This window comes from Grampus griseus (assembly GCF_964374135.1).
Source record: "Grampus griseus genome assembly, chromosome: 16".
NCBI classification, from domain to species: domain Eukaryota; kingdom Metazoa; phylum Chordata; class Mammalia; order Artiodactyla; family Delphinidae; genus Grampus; species Grampus griseus.
Window position 1 is genome coordinate 6,106,519 of NC_139010.1, and position 19,886 is coordinate 6,126,404.

The window sequence follows — 19,886 nt, forward strand, 5'->3', positions numbered from 1 at the left end:
CCCAGCTCTGGGCGCTGAGCTCTGACACAAGAACGCTGGCCCAGAAATGCTGAATGGCACGCAGAGAAATCCTGCTTTCAAGCAAAAGGTACAGGGGAGAACCAGGGACACATCTAGTCATCCAGCACCCACCCCCCCACCCCCGGGTACCCGAGCGCAGCCACACTTGGGATCCGAGGGATATGGCAGGTGCGTTAGTGCTGCAGTGGCTTTTTCACGTGATTTGATTAATGGCTGGGAAATCGCACGGGGGGCCGTGTCAGGGGTGCTCTGATCTTAATTTATCCCCCTCTGTCTCCCGCTGGCTGCTGGACGCCTCTCCTAATGAGGCTACCTGCTCGTCTGGATTCTGGAGGGTCACGCACATCCCGTTAGTCAGAGAGGATGGCGGAGGGGCCGGGGGCACCCACAGAGTCCGGGCCCTCTCAGAGCTGTGCTGAGCACCCCGCCTGATCGATCGTAGGCTCCCCAGCCATGTGTCCCTTTCCTCTGTCGTGACACCTCAACACCCGTGACAGGTACGCAGCTGTCCTCAACCGACATTCCTGTAAAGCTTTCAGGGGCCCTTCTCCACGCTTCGCACCTTCTACAGGATGAGAGACCTTCCGTAACTATACACTCCTGAGAGACAACCAAGCTCCCAACTTGGTACAGACTAGTAGGGGTTTTGCATCTGATGAAATAATTTGTAATTTAATTAAGATGAACAGCATAACTCGGGCACTGCCTACTTTTACACCTGATGGCCAGCAGAGGTGGGCAGGAAGGACGGGGCACACAGGCCGGGGGTGAGTGGCCCTGGGGAGGGGTAGAGGGTCTGGTCTACCGGAGCGTCCAAGATAACCCTCTGTTCTGTGATGGCCCCAAAGCAGGGAATGCTTCCCAGTTAAAAAAAAAAATCAACAGCAGAGGCATTTTTTATTCCACAGTGAATTTAACTATGGCAAAAGGAGTGAAAGAAAAGAACTTATTCTTCTCACTTTTTAAAAGAGTCTCATTGACTCATCCACATTTTATGCAACCCGGTAATAATCTGGTTAGCTTGTATCTTTCTTAATATACTTGGTTCTGATGGTCAAGTCTAAATATCTCAATGAAAACGTCTTAGCCCGCTTCATCTATTTTTACCTTAATTGACAAAGTACCCACATATTTGAAGAAACAGAACTGGCTACTGGCAGCCATTCAAACATTCTCTGGGGAGAAACAAGGTCCCACCGGTCAGGAGGCAAGAAGCCAGAAATAGTTTTGCCAACAATGTAATTCCACAAAGAGGGTTTCACTTGGAATCTGACAAGCCTGGGAGGTCGAAATGCAACCAGAAAGCTACTTGATTAAGTACAGACACTAGACTCCTTTGTCAAGGAGCTAATCTTAGTGACAAGTTTCCAGTGGGCGCTTTCTTCCTCCACAGCTTATTTCTGTAATGATAAATGTTCAGTAACCAAAGTGATCACTGACATGGAACCGAAAGGCACAGACAAAACTGTAAGAAAAGGGAGGCTCGGAGTATGAACTCCAATGTAACTGGTGAGCACAGTTTCCAGTCACCCACACTGCTTGGTTTTTCCCTTTCTGTTCTTTCCCGTGCAAGCAAATCTGGCTAAGAGGGGCCATAAGGGCGTGGCTTACACGTGAAACAATCCTTCCCCTGAAAGAATCTTCAAAAAACCTGATTTCAATGTCCGTTTCTTTTTTAAAATTTGTTTTTTTGATTAGTACAGTTGATGTACAATGCTGTGTACCAGAGTGATTCAGTTTTATGTACATATTCTTTTCCATTATGGTTGATTATAGGACGTTGAATATAGTTCCCTGTGCTACACAGCAGGACCTTGCTGTTTACTGTCGGCTTCTTATTTTAGTGCATTTAGCGCTAAACAAGAGGGTGAACAGTCAGCAGACTATTCCGTATCAATCTAGAGCTGACAGGGCACAACAGTGGCCTGCAAATAACCCCTTCGACTCCAGGCAAGCTGCGTGGAGCAATGTCAGAGACCCGTAAGTCCAGGCCTGAATCGGGAGGGACGGGTGCTCTGATCAACTAGCCATGTCTGCCGAGGGTGTAGAACAGGAGAATGTTTGACGGGTGCTCTGATCAACTAGCCATGTCTGCCGAGGGTGTAGAACAGGAGCATGTATGCCCGATGTACGCCATACGAGACACGCGGGTGTGAGGCTAAATTAAACTAAACCCATTTCCACAAACGAGGCTGTTCTAATATGTCTTTACTACAGCTACAAATTACAGAAAAGCTGGGGCTCTCTAGCTACAGGTAGAAAATCACAGGTTCTGTTTCTGACAACTGGGCTTATCCAATTGTAGCTTATTTAACTGACCGCCAGGAAAAAAAACATTTTTAAACATGAAGTACCTTGGTTTAGCCTTTTGCAGTCTACTGATGAACGACGCAAGGTAATGGTCTAGAATCTGAGTAATGAACAAAGAAAAGCTCTGGATTTATTCTTTAAGATACAAGTACTGTTGTCTGGTCCGCAACAATTTTCCTACTTTTGAGAGAATTTAAGTCAATTTACTATAGTAAATTAACGGTGCATTTTTCATCTAAGTAGCTGTCATGTTTCTTTTCTTTCCTGTTTTTTTAAACCTGAGGAGTCTTACCGTATGCACCATTTTGTTTATGCTTATATGCACGTGGTGATTAAATAACAGTAACTAACAACTTCATCAAATTTAAGCTGAAGCTTCAGAACCGAACAAGTTCTCATCATAAACATGTTGCTTATTGAGCTCTGTTTAAGAAACCAAGGGCAGTGTAAACTTCCATTTTTTCAGAAAATACACTTATGGGGAATATTTCATTCCCACGGCAGTGCCTGACAAATGAGTTAATTCTGCACGTGTCACGAGCACACACACATCCACTTGCAACAGTTACCACCAGCGGGAGAGAGCTGAAATCCCGAGGCGAGGAAAGGCCTGTGGGGACGCATGCGCGACGCTGACACGCAGAGTCTCCAATCACCAGTTTAGAACGTTGCCTTTGACACCTGTTTCCACTTAAGACAACATCATCCACTCAACAAATGCCGGAGAACACACCAACTGGCAACCTCTGATATTTTGATAAGAGAACTACTTTAAATCCTAGAACTTTTCAAGACACTCCACTCTTCCCTTCCCCGGCTTCACTGTCCGCCCCACAGCGAGCTTTGCTAGTTGGGTTTGTTCACTTGACCATATTGGGGGCATGGGACCGCTCTCTGTCATTCGGTCCCTCTATACTTCACATTATTTTAGGTCATAAGGGAAGTGACAGATGATGGTCTCAGTGCCTAACATTGATGACAGGTGTTGTGTAGGAGGTCTGATGGGCCGAAGGTCACATCTCACCCTTCCCCCCTAAACATAACAACTGCCCACGTGACAACAAGCCAGAACTGGGACTCGGCCAGTTTTCCAACCTGTCACAGGAGAGGGCAGTGAGGGGCGCGGGCTGTGGTGGGAATCGCACTTGGCACTTGAGTCACCTTCTCTCTCCCAAGCGTGTGAAGGAGTTCTCAATGTTTAGACACTGGTTTTTGGAGTAGAGCTGCATGACCTATCTATTCACTTACTAATTAATTTTGAACAATGCTGCATAGCATTTCTCTGTTGGAAGCTTTTCTATTCTTTGAAATGACTGGCAGCAAGCAAATTCTCAGGAATGAGATTGCTGGTCAAAGGGGGGGTACATTTTCTGGCTCTAGTTACGTACTGTCATATCGCTTGAACGCAAAGACGGATCCTTTTATAATCTTTATAACGATACCAGCTGTGAGCATTCTTCATCGCTCTCCAGAGCTGCTGCATCGTTTTTCATACTCAAGGGATGTGAGCTGGTACCTCGTTACTGTTTGCATTTACATGTGTGGTTGAACACTTTTCAAGTCCTTATCTACTGTATAATCCATCTTTTGGACTGTGCGACACAGGACTTGACCGTTTGCTTATCGGGCGTTTGGCATTTCTGGGGGGTCATGTTCCTTCATTCACTGGAGATACCCTGGTTTCATCCATCACATTTATTACAAATCTTTCCCATGTTCCCCTACTTCCCCTTTTATGTTAATGTTCTCGTCCAGGTTCATAAAAGATCTAAATATTTAAATACCTTTATCTGGTCATATGACATTTTGTATGTTCTCTCATTACTCCATAATTATGGCACTGGCATGCTTCCAAAACATTAATCTTTCTGTCTTTACTTTTTCTAGAATTGACTTTTCTAATTCCTCAATCCAAATGGAGTACATAAATTCCACTCCCATCTCACTCTTAAATATACGCAGATTTCAGCCTGGGCTCTTTTTTTTCCCTTCAAAAGGACTCATTTCTATCTTCTGAATCGTTGTTATGCTGCTTTACTGATATTGATTTATAATAAACTTTTTTGTTGACCATCGTTCATCTGTTTTCCAAATGGAGGCAAATATCCTTTAGATATGTGAACTGAAATGGTATGAAGTCTGTGAATTAACTCAGGAAGGGCTCTCCTCTTTCCCATGTGCTTTCTATCCATTCCTGTCCTTTCATATATTACGACTTTGCAGGTATCAAAGTGTCCAGTGCTTTTCTCTCATTATAATTCTAATGACGGCTAACTCCCAAGGAATTTATAATTTGATCTTGCTGATGTACCTAAGGTGTTCTTTATGACTGCTAAGTGGAAGGCTGTCTGCAAAGGTGGCTGTGCGCACATGCCACCCCTCGTACCAGAAGGAAGAGCCTACTTCCATCCTGGGATTTGGGCTGGCCTTCGGACTTTCTCTGCCCAATAGCATGTGGTGAATATAATGTTCTGGGTCTTGATACACCGTGTATCTCCTGCTTATGGTCTCCTGATTCCTTAAGCCACATGTGAAGAAGTATAATTACCCGCTGGAGACAAGGGTCCAGCTAGACCCCAGCTGTTCCAGGTACAGACACATGAGTGGAGTCCCTTAAGGCTCCAGACCCAGTTGAGCTCCAGCTGAATATACCCACATGTGTGACCTTAGCTGAAACCATAGGAAGCAGAGGAATCACTCAGCTGAGCCTAGCCAACCCATGGAATCATCAGTCATAACAAACCATTGCTGTCTTCAGCCATAAATTTCTGGGTGGTTTGTTATACAGAAATAGATAACTGAAAAAATTAACAATGCTTTGAAATGAGGCTTATAAAAATATGAAATATATTTTAAAATATCTTACCTACTCTTTTATAATCTCTAATAATTTCTTTTTGATTTTTAAAATATTTCCTAGATATAGAATCATATCTAAAAATATTTCTTTACTTCCAAAATTTATTCTTTTTCTTTTCATTGCTTGTTTAAATGTCAAGGATTCCAATACGAAATCAGAGAACACGGTCTCAGAGGATACCCTTGTTTAGTTTCTGTTCTTAAGGGATCTACTTAAAACATTAAAAACATTTTTTTCCATTAAGTATTATGTAACTATTTGGTACAGTATTATGTAACTATATATCTTGTAATAATCTATAAGGGAAAGGAATCTGAAAAAGAATCTATCTATCTATCTACCTATCTCTATACACACGTAACTGAATCACTTTGCTGTATACCTAAACCTAACACAACGTTGTAAATCAACTATCAATTATACTTCAATTAAAAAAAAAGTATTATGCAACTATTTGGAATAAAGTAGATATTCTTTGTTAAGCTTTGAAGGTATCTCTCAAATCTTAATTTTTATTAGAAATAGGTCCTAATTCTATTTATATATATATATATATATATATATATATATATATATATATATATATATATATATATATATATATATACCCTTTTAGGGAAAACGATATGACAACTGTTAATGACTTCATCTACTATAACTTATTCTAATTAAGTGATATCACTTATATGTGGTATCTCAATCAAACAGGCAGACACATTCCACTTTTTAAAAGCCTGTTTTCAAATGTGCTAACTACTCATGTCAAAGTATGGGCACAGCCTTCTTCCAGAGGGCCCTGAGCTCAGTAAGGCATCTTGAACTGCCTTTATTAGTTTGTAATGATTTAACAGGCACATGGGGATTTTCTGGACTATCGTTTCTTCGTGATGTTGAGTCTAGCTCAGAAATGGCTTTGAGAATTGGTACAAAAAGATCAATGTCACAGGCAGGGCAACTGGGTCATCTGGGTGAAGACCTTTCTCTTTAAAGTGCTAAGGGGATGTCTATGCTCACAGAGCAGTACTATTCACAGTAGCCAAGAAGGAAGCAACCTAAATGTCCACCGACAGATGAATGGATAAAGAAGATGTGGTACATATATACAATGGAATATTACTCAGCCATAAAAAAGAGTGAAATAATGCCATTTGCAGCAACATGGATGCAAGTAGAGATTATCATACTCAGTGGAGTAAGACAGACAGAGAAGGACAAATAGTGTATCATATAACTTATATGTTGAATCTAAAATAGGACACAGGGCTTCCCTGGTGCAGTGGTTGGGGGTCCACCTGCCGGTGCAGGGGACGCGGGTTCGTGTCCCGGTCTGGGGGGATCCCGCGTGCCGCGGGGCGGCTGGGCCTGTGGGCCGTGGCCACTGGGCCTGCGCGTCCAGAGCCTGTGCTCCGCGGCGGGAGAGGCCACGGCAGTGAGAGACCTGCGTACCGCAAAAAAACAAAAACAAAAATAAAATAGGACACAAATGAACATATCTACGGAACAGAAACAGACAGACAGAGAGAACAGACTTGTGGTTGTCAAGGGGCGGGGGTAGGAGGGATGGACAGGGAGTTTGGGATTAGCAGATGCAAACTATTATATATAGAATGGGTAAACAACAAGGTCCTACTGTACAGCACAGAGAACTATATTCAATATTCTGTGATAAACCATAATGGAGAAGAATATGAAAAACGTGTATATATGTAAAACTGAATCACTTTGCTGTACAGCAGAGATTAACACAACATTCTAAATCAACTATACTTCAATAAAATAAATTTTTCAGAAAAGTGCTAAGGGGATGGATCACGCCTGGTCACCACCATACCAACTTGCGTCACAGCGGAGCTGACACTGATACAAAAGAATCTGATTAGCCAAAGGTCTGGAGTTGCAGATTCTTGAATTTTCCTGAGCTGACTAATGTCACATTTTCTATAAAATGTTGATTGGAAAGTTCAGAAAGGTCAGGTAACCAAAGTCCTCCCCGGCTGCAAACAGAATCCCACATTCTTTCGGTTGAACTTAGGTACCCCTGCCCCCGAGGCACTGGCTAGCTGGGATGTCTGTGCTTCTTCCTCCTTTGTCTGACGATGCCAACTCCCAGCTAGCCTCTAACTCCAGCTCAGAAATACCCTGAAGAATGGAACTGCAGAACTGGAGGGTAGGGCTGGGAGAAGCCTTCCAGGTTCTCTGGAAAGGAATTCATTGCATAGACAAGCAGGCTGAGACCCAACACAAGCATGTACCTTAGAGGACTGGTGTCCAACGCTCAGTGTCGGCACAAGGCGTGTAGCTAAATGACTTGTCCAAAGGCCAGCAGCCCCGCCGTAGGGCTGCGATCACAACCACAGCCCCCCCGGATGGACAATTCAGTCACTGCTGTCTGCACCATTTTGCTTTCTCGCCCTCCCACCTGCAGCCCAGCTCCCTGAAAAACTCCACTTCACAGCAGCGATTTTATTCGGAAGGGGTGGAAGGGAGCCAGGCAAAGACACAAATGAGGGTGGAGACAAAGGGATATGTGTTGTTTTAAATCAGAAAAATGGACACAAAACGCAGAAGGACCTCAGAGGTTACAAATTATGCTGTGAGCTGAGACAGCCCAAGGGTGCACAGGGCCCTGTGCATTCTGGACCTACTGGCTCCTTTGTACGAGCTCTCCTCATTCGGTTTTCTTGATCTGCACTTGCTCAATAGAGATAAGATAAATTGAAGAAGCAGGCTTCCCTTGAGAAACTCATCATCTAATAGGAAGAGACAGAGAGGTGAATAATGCAGAATTCAGTGTGGTAAGCACTACGCTGATATCTATGCAGTGGGGGAACGGAGAAGACAGAATGGAAGTTCTTACACTCTCCCCGGGCAGTAAGACAACAGTGTGCACGGAACAGGCCAGAGACAATGCTGCTCCGTCTTGCCTGGGCCGCTCTGGACAGAGGGGAGACTGTGTTCGTGCCCTCTGGGGCTCGGTCACGTCGGGCCAGTGTTCGGAGGGCTGTTGTAATGCACCCTGACCATCTTCTGGTTGAGAGGAATGAAGGCTGCGTTACCAAGCAGACGGGGGCATTCTCAAGTTTCCACACAGGACGAGTACTGTAAAGCAGCAAACCCCAAACCGTTGTACTCTGTCTAGAAAGGGAGCAGAAATAGCCCGTGCCTGCTGCAGGAGTTTCTTCCCAACACTTTCCCCGCCCCCCATCTACCAGAGCTAAACGTCCCTGTACTGAATTAACGTGTCCCTGAATTAGCTTGAGAGGAGCTTTCGACTCACCCCTCCCACAGACTCCCCCCCAAATGGTGCTTAGGACCAGAGGCACTGATCCCAACTGATGAGAGAAACGGCCTAGCAGGGCAGCTCGCTAGACAGGCAGTCAGGGCAGCTGGCCTCCACAGCCTGCAGCAGCCTGACTGCAAAGTGCGCCTGCCCCTCCTGGGAAAGGAATCCGAATCCCTTTCCTGAAGCCTGCACGTCACAGGTGACGGGAACCGATGACCAGGGCAGGTGAGTCAAAGGAGAGGGAGAGAAAAGGGCCACTCAGGTGGCCGTGGCCATCCCTGGGGGGTGGCAGTGAAGACGCAGACACACAGGGGAGTCTCAGACAGGTCACCCAGGTGCAGAGGCTGTGGTCATGGAGAGAATGTAGCAACAAATGGCAGAAAGTCTGAATCCGGGTCGCCGGGGTCCCTGGACCCACACGTAAGGTGCAGAGGGTGCCTGGGAGGCAAGCACCTCCCTTGTCCGTGGCCCCCTTTACCTGCAGCCTGGAGAAAAGGTGCAGCTTCCCCTCCTAAATTCACAGAAACATTCTCCAGAGATCGTGGAGGGCAGTGTGACAGCCAGAGGGCCCCAGAGATCAGCCAGCCCAGCGCCATCCTGACCACATGGTTAGAGGAGGAAGCCGGGGCCCGTGTCGGGTGACCCGCTGGGTCAAGGAGGCCACATCAGAGTCCGCAGGGACGCCAAGCCACCAGAGGCCTAGGCCTGTGCTTGTCTGGGTGGCTTGGACCTCCGAAAGGCTTTCTCCTCCTCTCTCACCTCGTCACGCTGGGAGGAAAGACAGAGTCTGTGTCCTAGATCCCACAGGTGTCAGAGGACAAGTGACACCTGCCAGGTCACAGCTGGCGCCTGACCTGGAAGCAGGTTTGGGGCCCTTTGCCCGGTGCTACTTCCCTGCGCGCCTGGTTCTCCCTAAGGAAAGGCCCTCAGTCTCAGCCCAAGCCATCCCCTGGTTTTCCTCTTGGAAGATGCTCAGAGCATCCAGACGTTAACCCGGACGATCCCTGTGTTGCTGCCCCGGCCCCAGAGGCTGTGAGTCGTTACCTTCAAATGCCCGGGCAGCATCCACGAGGTGGGACCAATCTAACCCCGTGGCCGTGTCCGGGAGGGGCATCAGGCCGGGATCTGCGCACTTGGACTTATCTGATAAGGACCCATCGGAGAACCAGAACTCATCTAGACAGAAACAAAACCAGAGTGTCAGTCAGATCACACAGCACGGGTACCGGCCGGGCCCTCAGAGGGGCCCAGGGAGCTTTCTGTAAAAGATCTCCTGTCCCAGTAAAGAAACAGACATCCCACCGCAGTCACCCAAGAGACACAGTGCTCGAGAGGAGGGGCTTTGTGAAAAAGCCGCGGCCTCCAGGCTCACTGAGCGGTCGCCAGCCGGCAGGGGCCGGATGCAAGATCCGGACTGAGCCTTCCCACGAATCAGAAAAGCAGAGGCGAGCTTCTCCCGGGTGGGCTTCTCCCGAGGACACCACCCCAGTCTGACCACCCTCAGGATCTCTTCCTGTTTCCCTTGGGGTGACTTCCCCCGTGGGAAGAGCGTTGAAGCCTCTACTGTAAACACGGTTGGGTGCGATCTCTTTTGTACATTTCGCTACGTACAAAATGGTGGTTGGATGACTCTTTTGACATAATGAGGCAGCTCGATCACTGGCTAAACCAAACCCCTCTCCCTAACTGGCACCGAATGTTTGCTAGTCTTCCTTTCTCTGTGCAAACAGACCTTTTACATTTCTTCTCTTTAAACTCTCATCACAGGACTTGAAGCGTTTTCGTCACTAGCCATACTGGTTGTTAGGAACTCATTATGCATCTGTGGACAAATTTCCCAAAGGCTGGACCTTCTCTAAGGTGCCTCTCCTGGCCCTGCCCAGAATGTGGTATGCAGCTGCTCGCGGACACATCTGACTAATTAGACCAATCAAAATAATGACCACCTGGCCGTCTGAGCCCGCAATTAAGGAGGGGATGTAATTAACCAAGTGCACCTGTAATTTTAGCGCCCACATCCTTTGGGGAAACTGTGAAATGCTCGCACCTGGACCAGGACAGAGGATGCCTGTGATCTGGCCTTGAAGGGCCCTAACGCTCTGTTTCCCAGCACCTTCCACATGCAGCTCTTAGCCTACCTCTAACAGCGGCTAGAGCTAACGATGAAGCCACTCTGTTTTTAACATTAACCTGCTTAAAGGTGGAACCGTCGCCCCCTCCATCTTGAAGGGAATCCAGTAACGGGTATTTTATCAACGCCGTTCCCACCACCCTCCCTCTCCAAGTGCTCCAGCGTGTTCTATGTGTGATGTCCTCTGTCCTTGTCTGCTTCTCTCCTGATGGACCCCTCTGAACCCAGGGAGGCACCGAAGGGCAGAGGCTGGGCTGACCCCGCCCAGGTCCCGTCCTCACCCAGAATTTAAGGTTCAACCACCCCCGCCCCGCCCCAGAGAGAAAGGTCAGGAAGCCCAGGGACCCTCAATCACTTCCCGTCTCTCAAACACATCAGCTGCTTTGCTTAAAGCAGGTTTTCTGCACCAAGTGAAAAGAAACTATTTGACTAGGTGGGAATTACTTTTGCCACTGATTTCCCTGCGGCTGAGTTGGTCAGGAATAGGGGTGTGCGTGTCGCAGCTCTGGGAAGGGTGCCCCGGGCCAGCTGGAAGCCGGTGTGCATGGGGCACGTCCCTCACCCCCTGCCTCTCCTTCCCTCACTGGAGAGGAAAACAGCATGGAGTGAAAAATTGTTCAGCTGAATGAACATTTTTACCGCAAGTACAGTCTCTTGGTCATGTATCGCTAAGAAATGTGAACCTGAGGATTTTCTTTGCCTTTATAAAGAAATAACCCTTCACCTGAGCTTCTGGTGTCGCCTAAAATCAAACCCGGTACGCATTCTGTGCGCCGTCTGCTTTCTCCCCAGCACCAGCAGACGACGCCCTGACTGGCTCTAACAGGAGTCAAGGCAGACAGCAAAATAATAGAGGGCAAGAGGGGAGGAGGCAGCGAGAGAGGAGGGCTGGGCTACAGCCCCTTGTCCCCTCTTCCTGTCCCTCCTGCGTTCGTGAGCTCAAAGAGCATCTTCCCCAAACACCCAACGGGGGACTGACAAAGGAGCCCTGACCATCTTGGGTTAAAGATCGGAGCTCTCGGGCTTCCCTGGTGGCGCAGGGGTTGAGAGTCTGCCTGCTGATGCAGGGAACACGGGTTCGTGCCCTGGTCCGGGAGGATCCCACGTGCCACAGAGCAGCTGGGCCCGTGAGCCGTGGCCGCTGAGCCTGCGCATCTGGAGCCTGTGCTCCGCAACGGGAGAGGCCACAGCAGTGAGAGGCCTGTGTACCGCAAAAAAAAAAAAAAAAAAAAAAAAAAAAAATCGGAGCTCTCACGCTGTGTGGGACCAACCTGAAGTTTGGTGGCCAGGAAGCTCCTGCCCAGAGTGAGTGTGTGTGGAGTGAGTGGGCCTAGCGACCCACAGAGCAGGGGTGTGTCACAGTCAGAGGCAAACCCAGGGCATCCTTCTAACCTCCTCCAACTTCTATGGAGAACCAGGAAGGAAAAGGAGGGATATTTCTTCTTTACTGTAAACAGTCACTCCTCTCCCCGAGTTGTCAATGGGACTTGCGTGTTTATTTGACACTACAGAACTGGCAAAGATGCTCAGTACATTGGAGAAGATTCCCTCCCTCGAGAGTTTATTTGGGGTACTATCCACTGCACCATCTATGGTGTGTTTGTTAAATGCCTACTGTATGCCTAAGGATGGGGTGGAGCAGTGGGGAAGACAGGCAAGGCCACCCCCCACAGAGCTTACACGGCACGTGACACGGGGAGAGGGAAGAAACAAATGAACAAGATCGGCATGTCGGAGGGAGGCCTGTCCGAGGAGGTGACAGTCACCAAGACACAGCCCAGCAGCAGCTGCCTGGGGAAGAGGAGTTCCGGGAGGAGAGCTCCGAGAAAGCACGGATTGAGGTCCAAATGCATTGTCGCTCAGTAAGCAGGACGACACCAGTGTCAAGGAGTGTCACCTTATATATATATATATATATATATATATATTTTTTTTTTTTTGTGGTACGTGAGCCTCTCACTGCTGTGGCCTCTCCCGTTGCGGAGCACAGGTTCCAGACGCGCAGGCTCAGCGGCCATGGCTCACGGGCCCAGCCGCTCCGCGGCATGTGGGATCTTCCCGGACCGGGGCACGAACCTGCGTCCCCTGCATCGGCAGGCGGACTCTCAATGACTGCGCCACCAGGGAAGCCCCAGGGAGTGTCACCTGAAATGAAGTAGGAGCCGCCTAAGTTCCTCTCTGTATTGTTTTTTTTTGCTGCACCGTGCAGCTTGCGGGATCTTAGTTCCCTGACCAGGGATGGAACCTGGGCCCTCGGCAGTGAGAGAGCAGAGTCCTAACCACTGGACCATCAGGGAATTCCCCTAAGTTTCTCTCTGAATTATCAAAATGAAAAGCACCGTACACACTGCTATATTTAAAATAAATAATCAACAAGGACCTACTGTAAAAAAAAAAAATTAAAAAATAAATTTTTTTTTTAAAAAGCACCTAAAATTTTTGCAATGCTTGGAAAATCGTATAATCGGGAAAAAAAATTACGTTTTTTTAAATTTTGGGGTGCAAGACTTCAAACCACCAAAAATGCTTTATAATACTTATAACTGACATTAGGTCTCACCCAGCTGACGTTTACCCTGCACCTGCTCTATTCTGGGTCCCACCAGGTACCGTATCGGTACCTGGGGATGGGATGACCACAGGCGCAGGTTCTGCTCTTGAGGGGCCGGCAGGAGCAGGTGAGTCCTGCTGGTGCCGCTCTGGGGTCTGGGAAAGTACGTACAGGAACCAGCCCCTGCACTTGGTGTGACCACAGCAGCTGTAACTGGGCTGTTCCCTGAGCTTTCCAGATGGGGAGGAAAAGGCGCGACTTAGGTACCAGAGCCTGTTATTTCAAGGCCAGTCCTCTCGAGCCACTGCTGTTCCAGAGCCCACGCTGCTCCTCCGGCCAACCCAGGAAAGAAAGCGACTCGCGGCTTCTGAAGGGCAGCCGGTGTCCAGGCACCGCTGCCGGGGCCTCTGCTCTCTGGCCCGGACATCGATCTTGGGGCTTCCTGTTTGTTTATCCCGACCCTGAAATCGCGGGGACCAGCTTTATTGAGTCTGACTTTCTCGCTGTTGTTCTAAACGCGGAGGAGCCTTCCTGTTAGCATTTCCTGGTGGTCAGATAGCTGTGGTTTCACAATTACTCTCCAGAAACCAAGGGATGTTTATTACAGAGGAGACTGAGAACATTTGGAAAAAAGAGAAAGAAGCGCCACATAGAGTCGGAGAATATACTCTTCCTCCGACGGCCACGGACGCTGTCTGCGAGGCCAGCGGAAGCAAGGGCAACTCTTCTGCAGGCCGCACACCACTACGTCTGCACCTGGGGTCTGTGGCATCTTGGGTGGGTACTAAATTATAAGGAAAACACTAATTTCTTTTATTTCTGCTAAAACTCGCTTTTAAACTTCAAGGAGCATCCTTTGCGGGGGGCCTAGGTCACAACTATAGGATTTGGGAACATATAGAACCTAACACCTTGTTGGGCATTTTTAATTAATTAATTTTCTTTTATTATTTATTTTTGGTTGCGTTGGGTCTTCATCGCTGTGCGCGGGCTTTCTCTCTAGGCGCGTGGGCTTCAGAAGTTGTGGCACGTGGGCTCAGTAGTTGTGGCTCGCGGGCTTAGTTATTCCACGGCATGCGGGATCTTCCTGGATCAGGGCTCGAACCTGTGTCCTCTGCACTGGCAGGCGGATTCTTAACCACTGCCACCACCAGGGTAGTCCTAATACCCTGTTTTATTTTTCAAAATTTAAGAACTCTTGTTCTAAAAGTCTACCCACATAGGAAGATTTCTACCATTCCTTGGAGTGTTTCATAAAACTCCATTTCGTAAAAAATCAGTAATTCTCTTTAAACATGCTTTAAACCTGCGAATGCTTGGGACTGCACTGAACGAAGCCAGGTAACCCCATGCCCAAGCAGACAAGGATACTATGAGAGCTTTTCAATATCACTGGTTTTCGGGCCTGTGAACTGTGTGTCAAAATGGCCACTCCCTATTCTTTTTTTCTACCTGGGCCTCAAAAGAAATTTTACTCTGAAATCCACCAATGATGGAAACAAAGGCCCTAAATGCAAGGCAGAAAGATCTCAGAATTGTTTCAGTTGCTCGAGCTGGTCTTATTTTTATACCTCCAAGTTGAAGACATAATGATACAGCACATTCAGGGATCCCCAAACCGCCCCCAGGAAATATATATGAATCACGACGTGAGTCACATCTAAAATGTGTTTGTTAAGTGTCATCTGTCTTCCAAGCCTGGATTAAGATCCTGGTCTCAGGAGAAGAGAGATTCTGAGATGGGCCCAAGTTTGAGACTTGGAAAAGCTAAAACTGTCTGAACGAGCAGCCTGTGACTGATAATTACACGGAGAAAAGGTGCGGCGATGAGGTCTCCGGAGGCTCACTGTGAAGAGATGGACTTGCCAACCCTCCCCTGTGCTGTCCTTGCTGCAGATTAGGAACAAGATCCAAATGAGCGTCTATGAGTGGAAGGTCAGATGCTTCCTGGAAACTTTAGGAGCATACGTGTGCCTCTGCATATCCTTGCTCAACCTCTGTAGCTAACAAACCATCCAGGGTTACACGCTCTGGCAGAACTAACCTAACTGCCACTGCAAGTCCTCGTGAAGCTAAGTCTCTGAGAAACTAAGAGAAACCCCTGGGCGACCCCAAATAGTCCTCATTTCTCGATCATGGGCATCTGCTGGCCACAAGCTCCCACCTGTCAACTCTCTGGCTTGTTCCAGGGTCAGACTGTTGCAGCTACTCTCCGAGCGAGATCTGCTCACAGGGGCTCTGCTGAGTGACCAGAAACCACAGAAAGCAAAAGATGACTGACATCTGCCTTGAGCAGATACAGGAATAATAACCACACAGGTGAGTGTGGGCATCAGGGGTCCCAGGGGCGAGCGTCCTCCCAGGGACAACCAGATCCCTGCAGTTGAGCCTCTTGGTGGGGAGGGAGGAGGGAATCAGAAGTGTCTTGGGGGAGACACATTAATTCAAATTACTCCCGGCTCCCTTATTTATATTTTGTCATTTGATCCACCAAACCTAGAGAATTTTTTTTTCTGAGTAGGTTGTGAAGTTTAGAAATTGGAGGAGTCACGTGGCCAAATAAGAAGGTTTCATCTGAGAAGCGCAAACAGCAAGGACCACTCTTCCTGCTTTTCCCAGGAGAAGAGACAATGAAGGCAAGTCAGGCAGTTTTTAACCCAGATAGTGGAGAGTGTATCCTGCCTGCTTCCATTGTACCTCTGAACATACTAAGCAAGGACACAGGGACGTCCCTGGTGGCGCAGTGGTTAAGAATCCGCCTGCCGATGCAGGGGACACGGGTTCGAGCCCTGGTCCGGGAAGATCCCACATGCCGCGGAGCAACTAAGCCCGGGTGCCACAACTACTGAGCCTGCGCTCTAGAGCCCGCGAGCCACAACTACTGAGCCTGTGTTCCACAGCTACTGAAGCCTGAGTGCCTAGAGCCCGTGCTCCACAACGAGAGAAGCCACTGCAATGAGAAGCCCGTGCACTGCAATGAAGAGTAGCCCCTGCTCGCCGCAACTAGAGAAAGCCCGCGCGCAGCAACGAAGACCCGACGCAGCCAAAGATAAATAAATAAATAAATATTTAAAAAAGGGTAACTCGGCATACCCAGACGATAGAACAGAAGTCAACACTAAAAGAAGTGAGCTATCACGCCACGGAGGAAAATTAAATGTATTTCTGGAAAGGCTACACCCTGTAGACTCCAACTATACGACACCTGGAAAGGACAACACTATGGAGACAGTAAAAAAAGAACCACTGATTTACCAGGGGTGAGGGGCAGAGAGGGATGAACAGGTGGGGCACAGAGGCTCTTTAGGGAGATGAAAATACTCTGTAAGATACTACAATGGTAGGTACGTCACCATGCATTTGCCCAAACACATAGAATGTACGACGCCGGGGGGGTGAACCGCGACGCAAACTACGCACTTTGGGTGATGAAGATGTGTTAGTATCCTCTAACAAGTGTTCCCTGTGGTCGGGGGCAGACTGAGCACCTGCAGGGGCAGTGGGTGTGTACCCGGGAAGTCTGCATACCTCCTGCTCACTTTTGCCGGGAACCTAAGACCGCTCTAAGTAAATGATGTTTATTAAGAAAAAAAAGTGAAGCTAAGAAAAGGATCGAGAGTTTACCCTTAAGCAACGTGGCTGTTAGGGGCGTGGACCACCCACACAGTGGAAAATCTGCATGTACTTTACAGTTGGCCCCCGTATCCGAGGTGCCACATCCCCTGATCCAACCAACCGTGGAGCACGTAGTACCGTGATATTTACATGGAGAAAAGTCTGTGTGTAAGTCGATCTGCACAGTTCAAATCCCTGTTGTTCAAGGGTCAATTGTGCATCTTCCACATGGAAGCAAATGAAAGAATGTAAGAACTACCGTAACGTCTATACTGAGATTTCACAATCATACCTCAAGCATTTTTAAGTGGAAGATATGACATCTGCAAGAAAATAGAGTTTTACTGGCTTTAGGAAAGCTTTAAGAGGCCATTAAAGTTACCTATTTACAAAAAAGGACAAACATTTGGAGAAATATTAGGGTATTAGAATATGTCTGTCTGACCTTCATACCTTTATCAAGAGGGAGTATTTCTCCAATTTAGGCAAATGGACTTTTCATAACAGGCAGGACATTATGTTACTTAAAGAAATAGATGGGCTTCCCTGGTGGCGCAGTGGTTGGGAGTCCGCCTGCCGATGCAGGAGACATGGGTTCGTGCCCCGGTTCGGGAAGATCCCACATGCTGCAGAGTGGCTGGGCCCGTGAGCCATGGCCGCTGGGCCTGCGCGTCCGGAGCCTGTGCTCCGCAACGGGAGAGGCCACAGCAGTGAGAGGCCCGCGTACCGCAAAAAAAAAAAAAAAAAAAAGAAATGGATTATGAATTTTATGAGACAAGGTTCATTTCCAATTATGTTAAACATTAGAAAGATTATTAGAACTTTTATTTCATTTAGCCTGGGACTTATATGTGTATTATGAAGTTCAAATTGGTTCTAAAGATAATGCTTTCTACCATGAAATTTAAGAAAACCCTGACAAGGAACATATTTCTGATTTAATCCTCATTCTTCCTGTACAATAGAAATTAACTATGAAAAAAGGAAATAAAGCTAACTAATGTTAAAAAAAAATCACGCTTCAACACCGACGTGTTAATAGGAAACTAACACTATGTAAAAAGGAAAGATTTTAGGATTTGAAGGAAAATCATCTGGAAATTATCTAGTCAACCTGTGGCCAATAAATTGGAGGGAACTGGACACAGAATCTAAGTGATGGGACATGGTACCACGTGGGAAGAGCCAGGGCTGGGACCCAGGTGTCCCGATGCCCACCTGCCACCTTCGCCTTCACCAGATCTGGAAGATCAAGAAGAAACAGACACAGGAGGCAAGAAAAGCAACCTTCCTCCCCGCGTGTTGCCAACCAGAAAATCTACCACCGTGGCGCCCTTTTCTCTTTATCAGGTTTAGACACTTCTTTCTTTACGGATGTAATAGCTGAGCTGAGTATAAAGGTCACTATTTCACCTGCTAAAAACGTTTAATACGGGTTTTTCGATTTTCTGAAAAATTGGCAGTAGTGTTCAACTTTTAAAAAATGTCCACTTTGGGGCTTTTACCACCTTCAAAAATCACTAAAAGAGAAAACGCACCACCAAATGATATATAGTTTAAAGAATAAACAAGTCCCTCCAACCCCGGTAGGAGACCCACCCCAGAGAGCCCACGAGGACAGCTCGGGCCACCCCGGGCACTTACTCCGCAGGCTTCCCATGCCGGGCGCCGGCTGGGTCCGGGGTGGCAGAGTGCTGTGGTAGGGCGGGGTGGTGCTGAACAGGATGTCGCTGGGCAGGGCCTGGTCAAGGATGGAACTTCGGGAGCTTCCGAAGGAAGACCCCCTCCGGTGGCTGCAAATGCTCTCGTCCGAGAGCGTGCGGTACAGCGAGCGGCGCGGGGACAGGTTCCCATAGAACGAAAACTAGGGGTTGAGACAGGAGGAGGGAAGGGAAAACAGATGTCAGAAAGCTGACAGCGTGAAACTCATCTGACTGCCTTAGGGGGGGTCCCGGACCACCGTGGGAGCATCTCTGAGCAGCAGGTGCGCGTAAAGCCTCAGCCTAGGGATGCTACAACCAGGCACGCAGGTCACCGAGGCAAAGCACAAGGGCTTTCTGCAGTTCCTGGGTTTGGCTCTTTTCCTCCTTGGACGTTCTGTGAAATATCACCACGAATTACACAGGCACAGCTCTGTTCTGAAATGTTAAATGGAGGTTCCATAACCTTTTAGCTGTGGCAGCTTCTGGAAATACAGAACGCTGCCATTTCAGGCAACGGTTATTCAAAACCACACCTAGTGCTGGCTTGATATTCATCGGAAATGACTACATGTTAATATTAGGTGATTTCTGTACCAATCAACTACATGCGAGGTTCAACCTACTCTAGGTCACAATAATAATATTAATTTTTGAGCACTGCAGCTTTCTAAGCCACACACAGGTTCAAGAAAGACAGTATTGGTCCAGGAAAGTCTTACTGTCTACACACTTTAAAGTTTCACTCACAGAAGTCTAGTACAGTTGTTGAGAATTGAGTTATAGTAATCAATCGTAACCAGGTTTAAAGAAACCATTAAAATTATTGTGTTAAATCACAGATAGCGTAGGGAAAGTTCATACTAAAGAAGCAAGTAGTCCAAAACTCAAGAAAAATTAAATCAAATCTGAATTTCCAACTTCTTCTATATCCTGAACCACGTTCCTTTTACATCAATAATAGTAAAAGCCAGAACGTTTGCATCAAGCAAATACAGAAACGGTTATTTACGTTTGTGAATGTAAAGTGTTTCTATTGTATGTGTCCCTTTCATCCTGTCAAGTCTGTCCAGCTGATGAATGGGAACCAGAGTGTGTGCGAACTGCAAAGTTACGTTTGCACTACGAAAAGAAGGCGATTTGTCTTAGAAGAAAAAAAAAAAACACATGTCAAGGAGAAGGTTGTTCCTATTAAAAGAAAAGCTATTTGCACTTTCGGTACAATAGCCCACACCCAAGCTTATACAGTACCATATACATGATTTGATACGAGTTAAAGAAAAAAAAAAGGACTCATTCTGTTGAGCTCTTCCGAGATTCCCTCTTCACACACAACCAGCAGGCTCTTCAGAACATGATTACAGGCCCATTAGATTAAAGCGGCTTTGAGGTAGTATCTCATGAGAGTGTTATTC

The 19,886-nt window shown here is 47.4% G+C and overlaps 1 protein-coding gene across 2 annotated transcripts in view; it reads right to left on the minus strand.

The window, feature by feature from the left end:
- Positions 1–19,886, minus strand: part of SIPA1L2 (signal induced proliferation associated 1 like 2) — a 219,335-nt gene that overhangs the window by 7,173 nt on the left and 192,276 nt on the right. For both annotated transcript variants that reach the window (XM_082672925.1, XM_082672924.1), the window contains exons 17-18: positions 18,416–18,635; positions 9,519–9,650 (exon numbers count right to left, since the gene is read on the minus strand). In XM_082672925.1, the coding sequence (XP_082529051.1) occupies positions 9,519–9,650; positions 18,416–18,635 (352 nt within the window). The remainder of the gene's footprint in view (positions 1–9,518; positions 9,651–18,415; positions 18,636–19,886) is intronic.